This window comes from Xiphophorus hellerii, chromosome 7 (assembly GCF_003331165.1).
Source record: "Xiphophorus hellerii strain 12219 chromosome 7, Xiphophorus_hellerii-4.1, whole genome shotgun sequence".
Lineage (NCBI taxonomy): Eukaryota > Metazoa > Chordata > Actinopteri > Cyprinodontiformes > Poeciliidae > Xiphophorus > Xiphophorus hellerii.
The window spans coordinates 12,656,155-12,676,799 of NC_045678.1; the positions used below are offsets into that span (position 1 = coordinate 12,656,155).

General features: G+C 39.7%; 3 protein-coding genes across 4 annotated transcripts; 2 read left to right on the plus strand and 1 right to left on the minus strand.

The window, feature by feature from the left end:
• The first annotated feature begins 997 nt into the window (after positions 1–997).
• Positions 998–8,219, plus strand: gpr45 (G protein-coupled receptor 45). The gene is made up of 2 exons (XM_032568234.1): positions 998–2,751; positions 5,555–8,219. Exon 2 carries the CDS (start codon positions 5,643–5,645, stop codon positions 6,810–6,812), a length of 1,170 nt encoding a protein of 389 aa, XP_032424125.1. The 5' UTR covers positions 998–2,751; positions 5,555–5,642; the 3' UTR covers positions 6,813–8,219.
• Positions 8,220–8,625: 406 nt separating this feature from the next.
• c7h2orf49 (chromosome 7 C2orf49 homolog) lies at positions 8,626–11,649 on the plus strand. Its single transcript, XM_032568235.1, has 4 exons — positions 8,626–8,775; positions 8,964–9,118; positions 10,352–10,604; positions 10,768–11,649. Exons 1-4 carry the CDS (start codon positions 8,665–8,667, stop codon positions 10,822–10,824), a joined length of 576 nt encoding a protein of 191 aa, XP_032424126.1. The 5' UTR covers positions 8,626–8,664; the 3' UTR covers positions 10,825–11,649.
• Positions 11,650–13,909: 2,260 nt separating this feature from the next.
• Positions 13,910–18,653, minus strand: fhl2a (four and a half LIM domains 2a). 2 transcript variants are annotated; one of them, XM_032568844.1, is made up of 6 exons: positions 18,528–18,653; positions 16,721–16,896; positions 16,456–16,630; positions 14,819–14,988; positions 14,559–14,745; positions 13,910–14,474 (listed from the first exon to the last, which is right to left on the minus strand). In XM_032568844.1, exons 2-6 carry the CDS (start codon positions 16,874–16,876, stop codon positions 14,323–14,325), a joined length of 840 nt encoding a protein of 279 aa, XP_032424735.1. In that variant the 5' UTR covers positions 16,877–16,896; positions 18,528–18,653; the 3' UTR covers positions 13,910–14,322. The 2 variants fall into 2 exon arrangements, with proteins under 2 accessions (XP_032424735.1, XP_032424736.1); XM_032568845.1 differs by lacking the exon at positions 18,528–18,653 and adding an exon at positions 16,986–17,382.
• Between the last annotated feature and the right edge of the window lie 1,992 nt (positions 18,654–20,645).

A 20,645-nucleotide genomic window follows, 5' to 3' on the forward strand; every position in this document is an offset into this window, starting at 1 on the left:
TCCACACCGAGGATGTTATTACCTCCTTGCAGTTGTAACTACTAATATGATTGCTCATAATTGCTCTTAAAGCCTTGTTCAGAGGTGCTTTACATGAAGCAATTACTGCGAGATTAATCCCCCTCTTTAATAGTTGTTGTTTGTGTCTCACAGTTTGCAGCACAGCCACACATTCAGCTGACTAACACCTGCGCCTGCATCAAACTAATCATTTAACAGCGGCAAAGCCCCAATCTACAACTGTTTCAATCCAGTTTGAACATTATCAATCCCCACTGCTCTGTGTTAATTATTTTTTACAACAGGGAGATATGTTAACCACCACGTCTAGCACTGATTAACACACTGCGGGTTCTACAGAAAAGAGCAGAAACTCATGAGGTGAGTAATGATTTCCTGGAATCAGAAGATCCTAAAAAGTGCCCCTATTCGGTGCGTGCGAGTGCATTTTAAAGAGTCTTGACTTTTCCCTCTTTTTAAAAAAAAAAACAAAAAACCCTGAACAAAGCTCAGTGTCCTCTCCCGTCTGAAGGTTCTGATCAAAAGAGATTTTTCACTTTGCTTGTGTTTGCTTTTTCTTCGCTGACTGATGGAGCAGGTACCAAAGTCTCCCAATCAGGAAGGAATTAAAGCAAACATCTGTGGAACGACGGACGGGGAAATGAATTGTCTTTCCAGCAAGCTTTGTTGTGTGGCTGCCACCGAACGTGACAAGCATGCATGTGCCAGACCGCTGGAGTGGAACTCGTTTGATGGGCATGTTCAGCACATGGGCACGATGCCAATTTAGACAAGCATGCCATTTGAAAGAATATCGGCCTGCATGCTAAGTGACTAAACGTAGCTGTTTCTGTATGAGCACACCAGATATCTATTGCAAAAACTAAAATATTTGTGGAAAGCCTGTGTGTGAAGGGGAGGTTTTACTCCCCTTTGGCATTCAATTAAAAATCAATAAGATCAGAAGGAAAACAGGATATTTATTTTTTGTATTAATGTAGACAGATATTAAATACATATAAGTTAAAAGCAAACAGTAATTCAATCAGTACCTGAACATACAGTACAATGCAGAATAGCTTGACCAGAAGGAAGTTAGCATTACAGCAATACTGCCATCTTCTGGAGAGAATTAGCAACGCATGTGAACTTTATTAATGGTTCTGGGTTAAAAAAAGAAAGGGATAAGAACAAAAACAAACCCATTTGCCTTCAACAAAAATAAATAAAGCAAAACAATACGTTGACAACACCAAGGGCGATAATAAAATAAATTTGGAACAAGCAAAACAATTTTCCAATTTGGACAAACACAAATAAATTACCTTTGGAAAAAACTGGATTTGTTTCTCAGTTATGAAGCTAATCTAGATGAGTCATGTTAATGAGTTACGCAATGAATATGTGATTCATTCAGAACTGAACAATCACCAGAAGGACTTCTTTTTTAAAAAAAATGCTGTTTTTATTATTAATTTTGTAAATTTAATGGACATTAGAAAAAATAATACAATTAACATTTTAGCTACATGTCTGTCTATAAATAACTTATCTTTTCCTACACATCTGCCTATAGGATGATCACTATAACTCTGCTTGCCAGGTGTTTGCTTGTTTAATCTGACCTTTATTGAAAAAAAGAACTATTGATAAAAGAAAGTCCGAAGAGGACACAGCAAACATGCAGACAAAGAGGCTCTGGTTAGATGAGATACAGCTGAATGTTTTGGCCTTGATGCAGAATATTTTACATGGAGGAAACACACACATTGCCCATCACCCTGAACGCACCATTGTCTGTGAAACATAGGGATGGCAGCATCTTGATGTGGGTTGTCTTTTTTCAGGAAGAACAGGCAATCTGTTCAAAATTGTTGGAAGGCTGGATGGAAGTAGAAAAAGGAACATTATGAAAAAACAAAACCTGTTGGAAGTTGCAAAGTGTTTGAGTTTGAGCTGGAGGTTCACTGCAGCAGGATGACAACCCTTAACATAAAGTCAGAGCTTTAACGAAATATTTAAACTCCATATTTCAGCTCAAATTTTTATACAAGTACCAATAAAGCAAACGTTAAGGTCTCCAAGCAGCACTATCTTAAATAAACGTCTTTATTGAAAAGTGCAAACGGATAGAAATACTTTATTATTGTGTACAGTCCAACTGGCTAGCTGCAGTCTGGTCAGTGAAGACATCAATAAGCAAATACAACTGGATAACAGCAAACTTTAGCTTGAAGTCAACAGAAGTATCCCAGCACATAGCGCACTGGAATTGATACAAAATCTTTCTTCTGAGAATCCAAGAAGTCAAAACTCTCTGAGGTACTTTCCACAGCTTGAGAGCCATATGGTCCAGTCAAAGTCCAGACTTCAATTCTGTGGCAGAGCTTTCTGTTCCAATTTAACCTATTCTAAACTTGATTACATAAAAAAAATAATAAACATAATGACAAAGTCGTCATTTTTTATCTTTATCGAACACACTTGTCGGGAGCAATTGATGCAGCATGGCGAAGTTGGCCATAAGGCGGAACATCGTGAGGAAGATCATGCTTCCTGCCTGACTGCTCCTTTAACTCAGAGACCACCTGCTCCTCTGGCGTCAGCAGCGCCCACGGGCGGCACGATGGCTGCACGATCGATCCGGCAGTGAAATGTTGCAATGGGACATCTTCTCATAACAACGCTGGCATGCGCCGGATAAAAGGCACGGGAACGACTCCTTTTTTACCCTCAAACCTCTTGTATCAGGTAAGTCATTCTGGGGAGCATTTAAAGAGATTTCGGTCGGTTCTCTTAAGAGGGCATTTTCTCCTTCGGTTTCCGTAGAAAAACGACGAATGCGGCTAGCAGCAAAGTAAATCATCTGCGGGAGAAATCCATATTCGCGTGTCGAGCTGAGAACACGCTGTGCAGCCCAAGTGACGGAGCTGAGTCAAAAAAGAGAGAAACTTTAATAGAGGGAAAATGTTGGGAACATCCGGTGGGGGAAAAATGACTTAAAATCTGCATGAAAATGAAGAAATTCGCGGCTCTATCTCAGGCCACCCAGCTATAATCGCAGCAGGGCTGTAGGTCTGACCACACCTGAAAACTGCGACCCTAAAGCAGATGAGCTGTTGCTGTTTATTTGGCCTTTATTCATACGGGGACTGTAATCCTCTTCTGTCTGCGCAGACAGGCTGATCATGAGCATTTCTTTTTGACAGTTGTGCACAGCGGATGAAAGTGAGAGCTGCTTGTTGCCATGGAACTGCTGACCTTGTTTCCATGGCAACAACCAGCATCACTATGCAGTGACTTGAAAGATTTCAGTTCTGCAAAGATGATTTTCTTTGTTGTTTTTTGCAATTAATTTTTGTTTTGTTTTCTTTCTCTCTCTCTTTTTTTTTTTTTTTTTTTTTTAGAAATGATAGGATTCTGATTTATTTATTGGATTCTGATTTTAATCTACATTTATGCAAGACATTACAATTACATTGAAATTATAAACCTTTTATAGAGAAATATAACTTACATCAAATGAGTTAATATTAGTGTTGATCTTCTAAATTGGATTTCGATGCTTTATGTTTAAAATACTTGAAATAAATTAATTTGCTACTCCAGTAGTTTTATCTCGCATTGGACATTTTGATAACAAAAATATACTTATACTTCAGTTATAAAGATAGCCAGAGATAGTTTTAAAGGTTTTATATCTTTACCAGAGGTGCCATAAATAAGGGAATATACTCACAGTCCTGGTTTGCTTATATCCATATTTTAAAAGGTTTCATGTCTGGAAAGATTTGAACTATTTTGCATTGCAATATAAACTGTAGCTGGATGAAAGTGCAATTAAGAATTCATATAATGTTGGCTTTTAGTATGTATATAAATATCCACATTGCCCCCACTTGAACTTTGAAAATTAGTTTGACAATGCCCACCAATATAAAATAATATATTTTCATTACTTTCTGGTATTTCAATCTAAAATAGAACAACAACAAAAAATATGTAAGCCTAATAAGTCATTTTTGAAATCATTTTAAGTTATAGTTAACATGATGAGATAGGGTGTCACCTTTAGTTTTGCCAAAAAATTGAAGACATGCAGCAGCCATCTTGAAGTGTTGCCAATAAAGAAAATATGGTTCCTTTAAATATAACGGCTAAAACAGAACAGAGCCCTAACTACCATGACAGTTAAAGTGTAATAATAATAATAATCTTATCATGCTGAAAGTCACCACGCACTCAGGGGTGACTCACATGTCTCTGACTTAATAAAGCTGCATCATCATTATCCAATAAGGCAACCTAGAGGGAGAGTGGATTAGGATGACAGCTGACTGCACCGTGAGTGGGCTGTAAATGTGTATATTCCCACTCGTGTGAAACTCTGATGATGACCGCTTGGCAGTTAATCATCAACTTCTGTGGACTGAGCTCGGCGACACATTTCTCTCCTGTTTTCCAGGCCTATAAACAGCGGGTAAAAGCAGTATTGAATTGTCAACACTTTCCTCAGTGAATATTTTTGAAGCATTTCCACTGACATGAAATTCACACCAGATGTTGGTAGCAACACAAGTGATCCACATATACAAAATTTGTCCTCAAATAAATGCATATGTAAGAAAAAAAAAATCGAAGGACATATGGAGTAATTGAACACATGAAAGCCTTTTATTGGTAACAAAAACTTCAAGACATCTTATGGAGAAACTAGTCACAAGCATCACAAGAAATTATTTTTGATCTATTCTTCCACAAACTGTCCTCAGATCATGAAACTTCTGAGGATCCTTTCTATCAACTTTGATCTTTGGTTCTTTGCACAGATTGTTAAACATCTGGTACAAATGCAAACCGATTTAGAGATAGCCGTCTACCTAAACTAAAAAAGATCAAGAGAGCAGTGATCAGAGAAGCAGTAAGCAGATGTACATCTGGAGGAGCAACAGAGATCCACAACTCAGGTGGGAAGGGCTGAAAAACAATGAAGAACTATTGCATGAACTATTCTACATGGAAATGTGGAGTGTATTATAGAGATGTGGAAAGATAAAATCCTTTCTTAAATAGAAAAAGCCATAAGTAGTCTCATTTGTTGTTCACCCTAAGCCATTTAGAGGACACAGCTGACATCGACAAGATCAAAACTGAACTTTGTGGTCTACATGCAAAATGCTGTCTGTGGTGCATCAGTGAAACATAGCGGTAGCAGCATCATGCTGAGTGGATTCTTTAATTTAGCAGGTAAAAAGAAGCTAGTTAGAGTTGTATAAGAACATTGCTGGAGCTATTCCATTTACTAATTAGCTTACCTCTGATGGCAGATAGTTGAGCTGGATTTTATTCAGGGGTACCACAGAATAAGGGGATGAATAAAATTTTTAAACTTTCTATTTGCAAAACTGTGAAAAAGCTTGCTTTCCTCTCCTTTCTTTTCTCAAAAGTCTGCAGTTGTACATGACAAAATCTAAAAATATTAACGTACTTCAGAAAAACACTGCATTCACTTTACGAAATCACAAAGTTTTTTACTCTTGTCTTCCTGTTCCAGGTTTTGCCAGAAACATCACTTGGTAAACTGTTCAGAGTGACAGCATCCAGCCAGCTATGTTCTTCTTCCCCTGGGTTGATTGTGCCTGATGAAAGCTGCCATGGCTTTTTGTAACGAAAGCCTGCTGGACGATTGTGACCTCTTGGAGCCAGATGTGGAGCAACCAGCAGAAACTCTTCCGCCGGAAGTGTCGCCTCCTCTCATATCGGTCCCTCTCCGGGTGACACTGGCGGCCATTATGATCTTCATGATAACCATTGGTTTCCTCGGCAACGCAATCGTTTGTCTGATCGTCTACCAGAAGCCCGCCATGCGCTCAGCTATCAATCTCCTGCTGGCCACATTGGCTTTCTCTGACATAATGCTCTCGCTGCTCTGCATGCCCTTCACCGCTGTCACCGTGGCTACCGCCGACTGGAGCTTCGGGAGCGGCTTCTGCCGGGCCTCCATCATGCTGTACTGGCTGTTTGTTCTGGAAGGGGTGTCCATTCTCCTCATCATCAGCGTGGACCGATTTCTCATCATTGTGCAACGGCAGGACAAGCTGACCCCACATAGGGCCAAAGTGCTGATAGCAGGTTCCTGGGTGCTGAGCCTGTGCGTGTCGCTGCCATCCGTGGTTGGGTGGAGGACAGGTGCAGCAGGGATCGGGGGCACCTGGGCACCGCAGTGCGTGCTGGGATACAGCGAGTCAATGGCAGACCGGGGGTACACGGTGCTCTTGGCTGTGGCCGTGTTCTTTGTACCTTTTGCTGTCATGCTGTACTCGTACATGTGTATCCTAAACACGGTGCGCCGCAACACCCTGCGCATACACAACCACGCCAGCGAGCGTTCCTGTCTGCCCGCCCTCAACCAGGTCAGCAAGATGAGGCTCACCGGGCTGCAGCGGCCGCCTCACATCAAGGTGGACATGAGCTTCAAGACCCGAGCTTTCACCACCATCCTCATCCTCTTCGTGGGTTTCTCCGTGTGTTGGCTGCCCCACACCGTGGTCAGCCTGTTGGCCGTGTTCAGCCGGCAGTTCTATTACAGCCCCATCTTCTACCCGGTGAGCATCGGCGCTCTGTGGCTCAGCTACCTGAAGACGGTGTTCAACCCCGTCATCTACTGCTGGAGGATCCGCAAGTTCAGGGAGGCCTGTCAGGAGTTCATCCCCAAAAGCTGCAGGCTGTGTCCCCGAATGCCAGGCAGGAGCCACAGGAGAGTGAGGCCCAGCAACATTTATGTGTGCAGCGAGACTCAGTCTGCTGTGTGAAACAGCAACTGACCCTTCTGCTAGATGTTTTCTTGTTTTAAATGCTGCCCAACAGGAAGTATGTTTAAAAGCAATATACCACAAAACATAGATTCAATAATGAACACTCCATCTAAACATAATCTCTTGAACTTTTTCACATTGTTTTGTTTGCAACCATAAACTCATGTGCATACTCCAACACAAAGTAGCACATACATCAGAGGATGACATTTGTTCCCATCATTTTATGTAAGCTAACTTTAAGCAATGTTTCATACCTGGAGAAGGTGTGTAAACATTTATTCTGAAGTCTCGATGCATATTTTCAGGTAGAGATAGATCTGCACTTTGACTGGGCCATTCTAAGATTTTTACTTTTTTGTTCTAAACCGTGCGTACTTAACACACTCAGAAATATAGTTAAAGCAATTCAGAATATACAATGTTTAAGCAAATGTCTGATAAATATATACAGTTTCTCCAACAGGATCATTAATGTGATTCAGGTGTAAGAAAACATGGATGCATCTCAAAGCTGCAGGACGGAAGATCTAGAGGAGTGGAATAGGACACCCCTGATCTAAACCATTCTATTGTAGTTCTGTCTGTATGTTTAGGGTTGCTGTCCTGCTGGAAGGAAAAGCTTCACAGCCTCCGGTTTTCTTCCACGATAGTCCTTTATTTAACTCCATCACTGTTCCAATCAACTCCGACCAGATTAGTTCTCCCTGCTGAAGAAAAACCTTTCCACAACAGAATGCTGCCACTACCATGGTTTAACAATGGGGTGGAAGTGAATAGAATGTAAAACACCTTCCTATGTCTTGATAAGCTTGATGTTGTACTACACTCCATTTGCTTTAAGATGATGGATTATGTAGTGCTCAGTGAGATGCTGAAAGCTTGGGGTAATTTTGTATAGCCTATCCCACCCCATTTATTCACTTTTCATTTTATCTTGAAAACTATGTATCATTTTTCTTACATTACACAATTATGTGCTACTTTGTGTTGTCCTAACACATAAAATCTTAATAAAACACGTAAAAGTTCTGGGTTGTAACAATGGTGTGAACAGTCTTATATGGCACTGAGCCAGTGTGTCCTTTCTGTGCACAAAAATGTAAAAAATGAAATAGAAGAAACACATCATATCTTCTGAAAACATCATGTGCAGTATATTGTCTACTGTTTGTTTCCATAAGTAAATATATGCTTAGTTTGCAGATTATTACAGAAGTTCCACCTGTTTTACATCTTCCCTTGTGAGCTACTGGTTTGACCTGTCTGCTGCACGCTGTAACCTGTTGTCCTGAAACAAATCATTGGGGGGGGGGAAATACTGTTGTTGTCAAATGTGTAAAAGTGAAGGGGTTACAGACAAATCAGGCAGTATAAATGTTCAGCAAGCTATTAAAAAAAAAACTAACCAATACCAAGAAGTGCAGAATTTTGTAATATCAAACAGTTGTTTTGTCAGTTTTAAATGTTTGTTGAGTTTAATTTCTAATTTTTTGAAAGGCAAAGCAAGGTTATTAAAGATTTTTTTTGTATGAAGTTCCACTAAGTGTGTGTGTTTTTCCTAAAATAGGAAAAAAATATAGTCTAGGCCTTTGTCCATCCATCTATCTGCTCATCCATCTTCTGTGGCTACTTGACTCTCAAGGAGCTAGTGCCTTTCTCGAATGATTCTTTCCTATTCGAGAGTTTCGTTTATCATGAAATGTAGGAATTTACCAAGAAATTAAGAAAGAAAACAGCCTTCTGAAAGACACAGCAGAAAGAGCCTGTTGTGTCCAGCAGGTGGCAGTACAGGATTGCAAAGGAGAAGCCATCGTCGACAAATCCTCGAAGAAGAAGAGTAGCAACAATGGCTGCTTCCACTGGACAAAATAAACAGAGTGTTTCGACCTCAGATGCGGACCTCTTACTTCACCCTGAGCTTCTATCTCAAGATTTTATGCAGCTCATTTTAAAGGAGGTGAGTTAAATGTTTAAGATGGATGCGGAGGTGATCCTTTGATTGTGGAAAAAAGAAGAATGTTTACATTTTAGCTTGTCAGCTAAACAGTAGGGCTATTTTATGTTTAACTCTCTCTCTCTCTCTCTCTCAGTGCTTGTTGTGTGAATTTTATGTTGGACTCTGAGGTTTTCTTTGTTCTGAACCAGAGAAATGTCGGTACCAGAGCCTGTGAAGACAGGGACCGGCTCACAGAGCTCTACCTACGGCATGTCATCCCGCTGCCGCAGAGGACTTTACCCAACAACCGCTGGGGACGGAGGATGCAGAAGAGCCGCAGGAGACAGACAGCCGCTGGACACAGGTCAGAAAGGTCAAGGTTCACTCTTCAGGCTGCATTACATTGATGGATTTTATCTGAAGGATACATTTCTTGCTGTCGGCTAGGCTACTTTTTCTATATTTACCCCAAGGAACTCTTGCATATTTTAAATATATTTTATCCCACGTGTTATTTAACACCACAAAATAAAATAAATTTTTTAAAAAAAATTAACACATAAAGTGAAAAAAATATCGAAAATATCGATTTTAGACAAAGCTAAGTATTAAAAGAAGTTGCATTTTTAAATTTTTTGTAAACCTCTAATGTCAAAAAACACCCATCATAAGGATTTTAGATGAGCATTTCCTGAATCATTCTTTATTTTTGTATTTTTATTGTTACATAAAGATGTAACCTAATGAAGTAACATTTACACACAGAGAGTACAATACATGATTGTTTTTGACAGCGTTCTCATACTAACTCTCCTGCCACGCTATTGCTGACAGGGTCTTTCAAATACCTTTCAGGTCAACTTGTCTCTTTTAAATATTGATTTATTGTTGATCTTGTGAAACATTTTGAGAGACTACATGCTTCCCGCATAGTGTATTGCATTTAGAAGAGCTTTTTATTCTTTGCAATTGATTTCGAGCACAGCCATTGTACCAGCCGTTCGTCAATAAATTCCCACCTTATGGATGATTGTTACTCAGTTTTACAGCTGATAATTTATTATTTATTTTCTATAATCTTCTCATCCGGTGTAGTTCTTGGAAGCATTTCTTTTTTTAAAAAAATGGTTTTATTGGTTTTAGTGGCCTTTATTTGACATGAAAGTGGGTAATGAGAGAGGGCAAAGACATGCATGAAAGGGCATCAGGCTGGGACTCGAACCTATGGCTGCAACAAGGTCTAAGGCCTTCATACATGGGTCATTATTTAACCCTACACCACCATAGCACCCCTGGAAACATGGTTTTGAGACATCATAATTCAACAAAATCAAATTATATCTCAGTATCAGGTGTGTCACTTGTGTCAGACTGGACTAATTGTAGTAGATATGCATTTGGAGAGTTGGAAAATCCCTACTGGGATCTGAGGTCGATCACAAGAAATTGTCCACCATAAATGTAAGAAATGGTAGAAAAAAATTAAAACAGTACTGACCTCAGTGTTTATTCATTCCTTTGCAGATGTGTCTATCTTTGACTAAGCTGAATTCTTTTCACACTGAACATCTGTTGGATATTTTTGTCGTGTTTTCAGCTCCTGTAATGACCAACACAGGAAGAGACCACTGATTGTGTTTGACGGGAAGTCCTCTCAGTCGGGCCCGCTGAAAGTGAAGAAACCCGAGGGCACGAAAGGGTCAGCCGGAGTCACAGACAGACTAAAACCTCCTCCTGCTGCAAATCTTTCCAACCCCATCCGTAAACTCTCAGGCACTTCATCGTCGTCTTCCTCGTCCACACATCTCGGCTCTGAAACCGCAAACCTCAAACGGGACACGGGCGACTCGGTAGGACGTTACTCTGATCGGCTGGAAATCCTTAAAATCAATTCAAAATATTGTACTATAACAGCTTACGGAGTTTTCCCGAAAAGATGATGAACAAATATTGTTTTTAAAAGATTACAATAACGATTAAGTGCTCTGATTAATTTTTCTCTTGTTTTTTCAGGGTGCTCTAAAATCTCCAGAGGTGAAGAAAAAGATCCAACACATAACGTGGCCATGACATCTGACCCAGCATAGCAGCTCAGACTCATCCGTAAATCTCTCCCCATCATCTCTTTTACCTCTCAGAGCTTAACCTCTCACGATTACAGTTTTCCAACTAAAAGATGTAATGAGCGTTTTTTTTTTGGACGTACATAAGGACCCCTTTAATATTCTTATTTATGGTGGACAGAGACGCTCAGGAGATCAACCCTGCTTGTTGAAGTCAGGATTTTCCTGGTTGCTTTTTGCAGCCTCAAGTGCCCTTTTTGTCCTCATATCCAGCATCTGTCATCTCGGTTGTTTTTTTATTTTTTAAATTTGATAAGAATGACTGTTGATGATTTCATGTATTTGATGAAAATGTGATTTTTCCTGGTTTATAAAAAATACAGAAGAATCCTACACTTTGATATGGATAGGCATATTGATGCCCCAATGAGACAGACTTGTTACCCTAATCACCACATTGTATAGCAGTTGAATCAGTGTCATTTGGTAACCAATGGATTCTTTTCAGTTGTTGCTGTAATTCCAGTAAGATTAAGGTTTTATTTAGTAATATTTCTAAAATCCTTAATTTATCATGCTCAAGGGTTAAATAGGCATCAAGCAGAAGGTTTGGGAAAATTATGACTACTTTTGTATATTGAACGTCAACTGATCCGAGCTTAGATCCCTGTAATGCTGTATTTATTGGTTAGGATAATTTCCCTTTGTAGTGGATGTCTTTGATGTAGACAAAGTTCATTACAGACACACAGGAAAAAATGTTTTCAGCATTTGTAGAAACAGTTTTTTAAAATAAATTCTCAACAAACCTCTTTGCTGCCTTAAATCTTGAGGAAAGTTTTGTTGGTTTTGTCTCAATTATTTCATATACATTTATTCTAAAATTTACAGCACATGACGTACTGTTATATTATAAAATCAAATATTGTTGTCAAAGCCCTTTCATTTTTTATAAGTCATTTTGTTTGCACATTATAAAAGGCTACAAAAAGTTATATCAGCTCTTAATCAGTCCTACAAAACTACTTGATAATTACTACTTTTCAATAAATGCTTTCCAGAACTAATACACTACAGTACTTACGTTTTATCTAAAGCTCCTCCAGAGAGTTTTTTACTCATCTTTTTAATGCTTTTTAGTAGTGAGCAAACATGTATTATGTTCAATATGGCCTTATTAGAGTTGTAGTACAATGCGAATAGTATTACTTGCCTGAATCGCTGTTTCAAGTCTTTTGCAGTTCTGCCAGCTTTCCCACATCCATCTTGCAACGTACATTTTCAAATGTTGCCGCAGATTTTCAAATTGATTCAGGTTTGGAGTTTCACTTGGTAATTTTAACACATTAATATGCTTTGATCTAAACCGTTGTAGGCCAAAAAGTTAATTTTTTCCCCTCCCATCTTAAAATATGTTTGCTGCATCAACTGCATGACTTGCTGCTTAATTTAAACGTGATTTCTGTTGGATTTCTTCTTGTTACTTTTCCATGAAGGCCAGATTTGTTGAGCGCTTGACTAATAATATATCTTGACAGATTTTCCCACCGGAGCTGTGGATCTCTGCAGCTCCTCCAGAGCTGCTTTGAGCATCTTGGCTGCTTACTTGAGCTATCAGTTTAGGTGAGAAGCCATTGTATTACTTTTTATTATTATTATGAAGTGGTGATTTAAACATTGGCTCTGAAATGTTTTGAGCTTGGGATATAGTTTTGTAACCTAATTTTCTCAAAGCATTTCCATATAAAATCCCAGTAATATGCAGTGACATTTGTGGATGAACTATGACAAAATCTGAAAAATTTCAAGGTAAAACAAATTTACAATTCAGTTTTTATTTTATTCATTTCATTTATTTGTTTTTATTTTTGACTAAAAATCTGCCTTTCGCTCTCCCAAGAAAATATAAGGGGAAGTGTAGATCAAATTCTGCATTTGAGAAAACTTGGGATTCTCAAAGACGTCAATAGGAAAACTTTGATATACACCATGTTGCAAATTATTATGCAAGTGATATTTTCTCAGATTTTCTTAAATGGTCAATGCAAATGATGGTCAGTATAATTTTCAAGTCATGAACTATTACAGTATAAATCAAATTTTACTGAACAAAGCTCCCCATGCGAACAGTATTTTTTTTCAAAAATAAAAAACTCAAAATCCACTGTTCCAAATTATTATGCATAGCAGATTTTCTAAACATTTTATGGATTATAAAGAACTGCAAACAGTCATTCTTTGAATGTGCAGCATTAAGTGGTCACATGTACTAAGATCAAAAGCTATTTCAATCAAAAACATCTTAACAGACAGAGTTACATGTTAACATAGGAGCCCTTCTTTGATATCACAGCACAATTCTTGCATCCATTGAACTTGTGAGTTTGTGGAAAGTTTCTGCTTGAATTTCTTTGCAGGATGTCAGAAAACCTTCCCAGAGCTGCTGTTTTGATATGAACTGCATTCCACCCTCAGATCTTCTGCTTGAGGAAACTCCAAAGGTTCTCAATAAGGTTGAGGTCAGAGGAGGATGGTGACTACACCATGAGTTTCTCCCCTTTTATGATCATAGCAGCCAATGACACAGTGGTATTCCTTACAGCATGAGATGGTGGGGTGGCTGAACAGTAGGTTCATGCACTGCAAGCCTCTGGAGGATCCTCCACCTTGAGGTTCCAGAGGCACCAGCAGCTTCAAATAACTGTTTGCTGCTTTGTAATTGCATATTAACAGCTGCTCTCTTAATCCGATGAATTTGTCTAACGGAAACCTTCCTCATTATGCTTTTATCTGTACAAACCCAACTTTGTTCTGAATCAGCCACAAATCTCTTCACAGTACGATAACGCTTCAGTTTTTGTTAAATATCTAAAGTTTCCATACCTTGTCATACGGCACTACACTATCTGATGATTTTCGTCAGCAGAGAGATCCTTTCTCTTTCCCATATTGCTTGAAACCTGTGGCCTGCTTAATAATGTGGAACATCCTTCTTAAGTAGATTTCCTTTAATTGAGCTCACCAGACAAACTAATCAACCCAGCTCTCTGAAATTAATTATAGTGATTCAAAGAGCCCTGACACACAATACCATCTATAAATTTAATAGCACAACAAAAAATGTAATCTTTATGACACTTAAATCCAATTTGAATAATAATTTGGAACACGGTGTACTTGCATCGGGTTTGACTGCTCAAAAAATGCTGATCACGTTACACTTCATGGCTGAAAGTTTAAATTAACGCTGTTGCTTTATTTAGCATGCAACTCTTTACATTCATGCCTACAGCTACTTTATTAGTAAATACATTTTCATCTTGAAGGAACTTACAGGTAACTTTGAATAAGCTTCATGAAGTCAAAGAACACAATTAGTGTGCAATCCAGAGCTAAAAACAATGTACAATCATAGTTACGTTAAAGATGTTACATATTTTATGGTCTAATAGTACTTATTCAATATCTGCTATTTGTTAGTTGTATTGTTATCCCTCAGGCTGAGTTAGATATCTTTGCCACACTCTGGGCACAGGATATCGTCCCGTTCAGTCAGGAAGCCACGGCCAACCAGGGACACAGAGCACTTCTTGCAGTTGAAGCAGTCGTTGTGCCACTGGCGCTCCTCGAAGGAGATGTATTTGCTTCCTCCCAGACCTGAAGAAAAAACATCAAGTCTGCCATCAGGAAACCTGAGAAGAGCAGTTTTGGATCCAGTTAGCGCAAGGATTGTTTGATTACCACTAATCGGGGTGGTGCAGGAGGCACACTTCTTGGCATAAAGGTTGCAGAAGCAGTTCAGACAGTAGGCAAAGTCATCTCTGGAGGTGAACCTCTGGCCAGACAACTGCTGCTTGCAGCTGGTGCACAGGAAGCAGTCCTTATGCCAGGGCTGGTCACGGTAGGTCACCCCACCGGTAGTGATGGGCTAATCAGAATGAGCATCATCTTATTACCCTTTCGTGTTTCATAAATACACATAGACGTGCTTGAAGTCCTACCTTCTTACAGTGCACACACTGCATAGCAAACTGCTTCTCGTAGCAGGGCACACAGAAGTTTTGGTTCTCCTTCGGGATGAAACTCTTGGTACCGATTGGCTGCTGGCATCGCTTGCAGGTGAAGCAGGTCTCATGCCAGCTGTTGCCCTTGTGCTCCATCTTCCTGGAGCCTTCAGGAAATCGAGATGAAAGAGACAACAGGAAGTTAAGGAGACAGAAAAAGAACCAGTGCTGAGACAGAACTATAGGAACCACCAATAGGCAGCTTTGAATCCTAATTAGAGTAATTGGGTATACTCATAACAATCAGGTCAGTTTATAAGACTGATTGAATTGTGAATGGTGTGAATAAATTTAACCAGACGTAAATCAGCACTAAGTGGTTGGAGTTTATCCTGTATGTCAGGGGTCCCCAAAGTTGGTCCTCAGGTCCAGCATCCTGCATGTTTTAGTTCTCTCCCTGGTTTAACGCACCTGGATCAAATGATGGCTCGTTAGAAAGTCTAAGAAGAACACTGACATGCTGAAAAAGTTGTTGGTACCACCAGGGAGAGAACTAAAATGTGCAGGATGCCGGCCCTTGCGGACCGACTTTGGGGACCCCTGCAGTACATCTATACACTCCAAAGTTTAACATTTTTGGCTTTCTGCTGTAGGTGGAGAAATAAGAGTATTTCAACTATACTGGAGGAACCCTGAACCTCGGTTATTTCTTAACTTTTTTACAATTGTATAATTTTATTAGAAAGAGGTGTAGTATGTAAAAAAGTTTAAAAGGTGGAAAAACAAAAAGAAAAGGTCAATGGAAGTTTGTATTTTACCAACTAAACAAAAAACACATGAGCAGAAACTGAAAGTTTTTCCAAATGTTTCCTGTTCATGTACAAGCTGATAGTTATGCAGCAGAGCCACAAGTAGTGGGAAGTTAGAAAAGTAGACATGTTTTTTCTTCTTCTTTTTTTCATATCTTTTTCATTTGACAAACCAGTAGGTATTGCCCTGCAATGGACTGGCGACATGTCCAGGGTGTAACCCGCCTCTCGCCTGAAATGTCGCGCTGGTGCACCAGCACCTCTGCTGACCCCACTAGGGACAAGGGTGTAAGAAAATGGATGGATGGATGGAAACCGGTCAGTAGGTAATCATTATAGCGCAGATTTAAGTGTTGATGTGTTAATGAGGACATAGATTTAAAATGAACATTAAGTGTTCATTCAATAAGTGAATGCCACTTCACTTATTGATGCCTCTGGCGATGGAATTTATTTTTGGTCACTTCTTTCTACTTTTCATTGTGAGTGTCATTCAGGCCACCTCAGCCTGATCATGGAGGTACCAGGCACTCAAAAATATCTTGTCAATTCTTTATAAGTTGCTTGGGCCTCAAATAATTTTTGAATTGCTTACGTGCATGTCCATTTAAAGGTGAATGGAACCGTTTTGGGCAGTGCAAGCAGTACTCAACTTGCAGAAATAAGAGCTCACCTAAGGCAGAAGTTATGATAGAAATGCCGCTGTTCACACCAGGCCACCCACCCCTCAGGAAACGTCCCCCACTTGCCTGCTTTTGGTCACATCAAAGCTCTTCAAAGGAAAATCTAGAAATCTTTGCATGGCGTATTTGCTTTCCTTTTTACCTGGCATGATGGTTTTCTTGCACTCATGGCACTTGGAGGAATACTCATTGGAGTAGCACTCAGTGCAAAGAAGCTGCTCATCCTTGGTGGAGAACGGCTTGTCCACCAGGGAGCGCTTGCACTGGAAGCACTTGAAGCAGTCCTCATGCCAGTGACGGTCCTTGTAGGACAGATCCTGCAAGGAATGTCAGATAGTTGTTGCCAAGATGACACAGTCTCATCTTGTACATGTTTGTAGTGTTTCTTTTTCAGTTCAATCACTTACCCTGGTGTTACAGCCAATGGGTTTCTTGCACTCTTCACAAGTGTTGGAGTACAGGCTCTCATAACATTTCACACAGTAGGGATTGTCCTCTCGAAGAACGTACTTTTTCCCAAACAGAGACTCCTTGCAGTAGTGGCAGTCGTAGCGCTCAGTCATTTTGACCAAGAGTCACTCACCTGAGAATCAAAAGACTGCAGGCTATATTTATTTGTGAGACCTTTCAAAATAAAAAAAGGAAAACAGTTTTCTCTCTAATCTTTCCTACCAGATTTCACTTTGTTCTGTGCATCAGGAGCAGAGAGTGACCGGTTGCGGAGATATAAATAACTCCTATCAGCCCTGCTTAGAGACAGTCAACACTTGCCCTCCCTGCATACCAACGCCCACTATACAAGTGTGTACTGACCCATCCAGGGCCTCACCTCCAACTGTCAGCGCCAGATCCCTGTTTCCCTGGTCATTGTGAGCGGCACTCGTAGTAATGACTATTAAAAAACGAGCAGCTGCTTGGGATTTACTGTGACACTACGTATTTTTCTTACAAATCCAGTCAGTTTTGTCCATTCTTCATGACTGGCTCTAGTTTTAAAACGAGACCTGTGACCGACTGGGGGATCCTCTTGGAATTGAGGAGGCAATACCATCTTTTGTCTGGACAAAACCAAGACTTTTAATCCCGTCCGTGCCTCCCCGTTAAGAACGCAGTCGACTCCTCTAACATTCCCTCATTGTCTGCTGCTCCCACCATGACTCACCTAGCTTATATAAGGATTTATCTGACTCCTAAAAATACGGAAAGATAATCTGAGCGGCCACAAATAAGACCTGCAGCTATTTGGACGTGCCATGCAGCTGTTTTGTCAGGTTATGGGGTCCGCTTTGATGCCCATCCATCTGGGAGACAGACTGCAAGGAATTTAACCTCCAGTGAGCCTTTACCTCTAAAGAAAAGGCGGCCTCTTTTAAAAACGTCTTTACATCTGAAATAAAACTTACAATATCCCAGAGAAAGAAATGATAAAATAAAAAATGTCATTTGCTGCTTTTTTTTCCAAGCTTCCAGATGTTTTATTGATGCTGATAGTTGCTTTTGAAGTTGTCTTCCAGCATTTAAATATTTCAGCGACTTGTACGTACTCTGACTGAGATGTTTCAGCTATTTTCTGGGATTAGTTGCTTTTCCAAAGCAACATATCACGAGGGCATTCCTTTTCAATTAAACACAGTTTGACATCAGCACATTAATTACAGCCTTTAAAGTGGATAATGGAGTTAAAACAATTTAGGCCTTAATTTGCAAGGGCTGAGTTTAAATGTATGCTCAATCCATAATGCGACTCAACCAAACAAGTACATGTTAATCACGCATTGCTCACTAGATTTAATGCTGAAGCCAAACATCAGATGTCCCTGTAATAGTTTGCCATAAACAGCATCATAGCATCAAAGGATAGTCACCACTTTTCAATTTGCAACAAGAGTTTCTCTTGGATGAGGAGAAAACAGGAAGGAAAGACTTAAACTAGCTCTATAAAATTCATTTAGCAGATTTTCAAAGTGTTCATTTTACAAAGAATATGGAGAGGAAAGTGGAGTGAGGGATGAAGAGGAGGTAAACAATTAGGGATCTTGTGCCTCTGGAAAACAGGAGAACATGAATGGGTGGAAAAGGGAGGCACACATGAGGATGCCAATGAGCAGCATGGCCTCAGAGTGGAGGACATGGTGAATGAAGACCAGTGAAGAGGAAGAGAAGGATGGACAGGTGAATGGATGGATGAGTAGAGGAGCTGAGTTTGGCTCTTACCTTCCTGTGTGAGGAGTGTATGTCTGTGCTGAGTCTGGGGCTGACTGAGAGAGGAAGCTCCGGGCGCGCTGTAGTTACTCCTGATTACATTAGCCGAGCCATCACGGGCTAATTGGAAATGAGGGAGGGGTTCAGGGGGAGTGCAACATGAGGGCAGGGTCTTTTTTCTTTTCTTTTTTTTTTTGAGATGATCTATAAATACAGCAGCACCTCTGAGAGATAACTCTCAAGGCCCCTTTTCATGTCCACACTCAGGCACCAGCACCACCACGTAGCCTTTTAAGGTCACTCAGTTGTTCTTCTCAGTCTCTCATGCACTCACTCAAAATTTCCTTGGATTGTAAAGTAATTCACTTGCTAGGGTTTTTCCCTGCTGACTTGTTGTGTTTCACATATATGATTGCGATGATGTCACAGATTAGTGAGGATTTCCTATTCTCAGATGTCTCATCTGTCCCCACGTCTTCTTACATTCCCTCACAGGAGACTCCGTCTTACAGCCCAGTGTGATGGCTACGGTATCCAGGCCTGCTAACAACAGAATTGTTGTTAACTCACACCGTTTCTAGGAAAGTTTGGCTTTCTTGTGTTCAATCCTTCATGTGGGTGCTCTTCCAGTCTCTCTCTCTGTGTACTGGGAAGGTTTTTCTCAGAATGAGCATCACCATGGACCCACTTTGATTTTGAGGCCACGTGTCACCAAGTGTATCTGTGTTTCTAGATGATGACGATAGAGCATATATTATAGTTTTTACATTTTTTCCTTTTCAATTGTGTTTGTAGTTCATAGTACCTCTATACATTTACACAGTTCCATTTATTTTGAGTAACTTTTTGAAAAGTACGTACTTCTAGAAGTAGTTTTACTGCACCATGCGTTTACGTCTACTCGAGCAATACGATTTTAAAGTCGCTCTGCTCTTCTTTGAGTACAATTGTGCATACTCTACCAACCTAATTGCTTCACTGAATGAAGAACTAGCTAGTTTCAACCAAAAATGCACTGAACACAGACACACAATTACAGTTTAGGTTAAAGAGATATTTTTGGTTTTTAGACATGCTTCATAGTTTGAATGTCTTGGTTTTTTTTTCTGTTGAGCCTGTTTTGTCATCTAGTTTTCACTTCAAAAAGAAAAATACATGGACACAATGGTACTCTTACTTGAATTCAAGTTTTGGTCCCTCTACCCACCTCTGCCCATGTGTATTTTCATGACAGAAGTTGAAAATTTCAAATCCAACCATAGATCCTTCCTCTCCGCATAATCATGACTATTTTTATATATATATATATATATATATATATATATATATATATATATATATATATATATATATATATATATATATATGTGTGTGTGTGTGTGTATGCATATTCAGGGCATCAAGAGTTTCTTGTGCTATCTTCTGAAAAACAACACTCAAGTTTTTAAAAGAACATTTCAGAAAACAAACTGATCCAGTCCAAATTCTACCAATTATTAAATTAGATAAATATCTAATTTCCTTCATTTCCAACCATAAAAACACTCTGCTAGTGTCTCTGCATGCCGATAAGGTTAGAACCAAACAGTTGGAACAAACAGGAACTTGTGCAGTTTTGACTAGTACTGTAGTTGTAATTGAAGTCAGATGATAGAAGATCATGTTGTATTAGCTGTGGTAAAACGACTGGAGGAGGATTTTATTATATTATAGAAGAAGCTGTTCATGATGAAAATCACTGTCCTGGTGTCCCTGCTTTGTTTCCAGCTCAAAGCAAAATGAAGGTCCATTACCTGCCTATAATTTGGGAAAAACGAACAGTTTGGAGACCACTTACCTGTTTTTTTTAATTTTTATTACTATAATAGAAATGATTATTATAGAAATGTTGCCATTAGTTGTACAATTAGGCATGCGAGCCAATCAGTTCAGTTCAGTCCGGTTAGATTCAGACGGGTGATCAAATTAATACCTCAAGGGACAACTCTGTTTTAATGCCCAGCTGAAATAATGCCCCCTTGCTTTCCCTCTCTCCTTGTCCCTTCTTCTTTCCATTCAGCTGGTGCAAAGCCTCCCCTCCTCCACTCCGCAGGCTCCGAACCAGGGCGGCCACCTCAGCTGCTAAGGCCA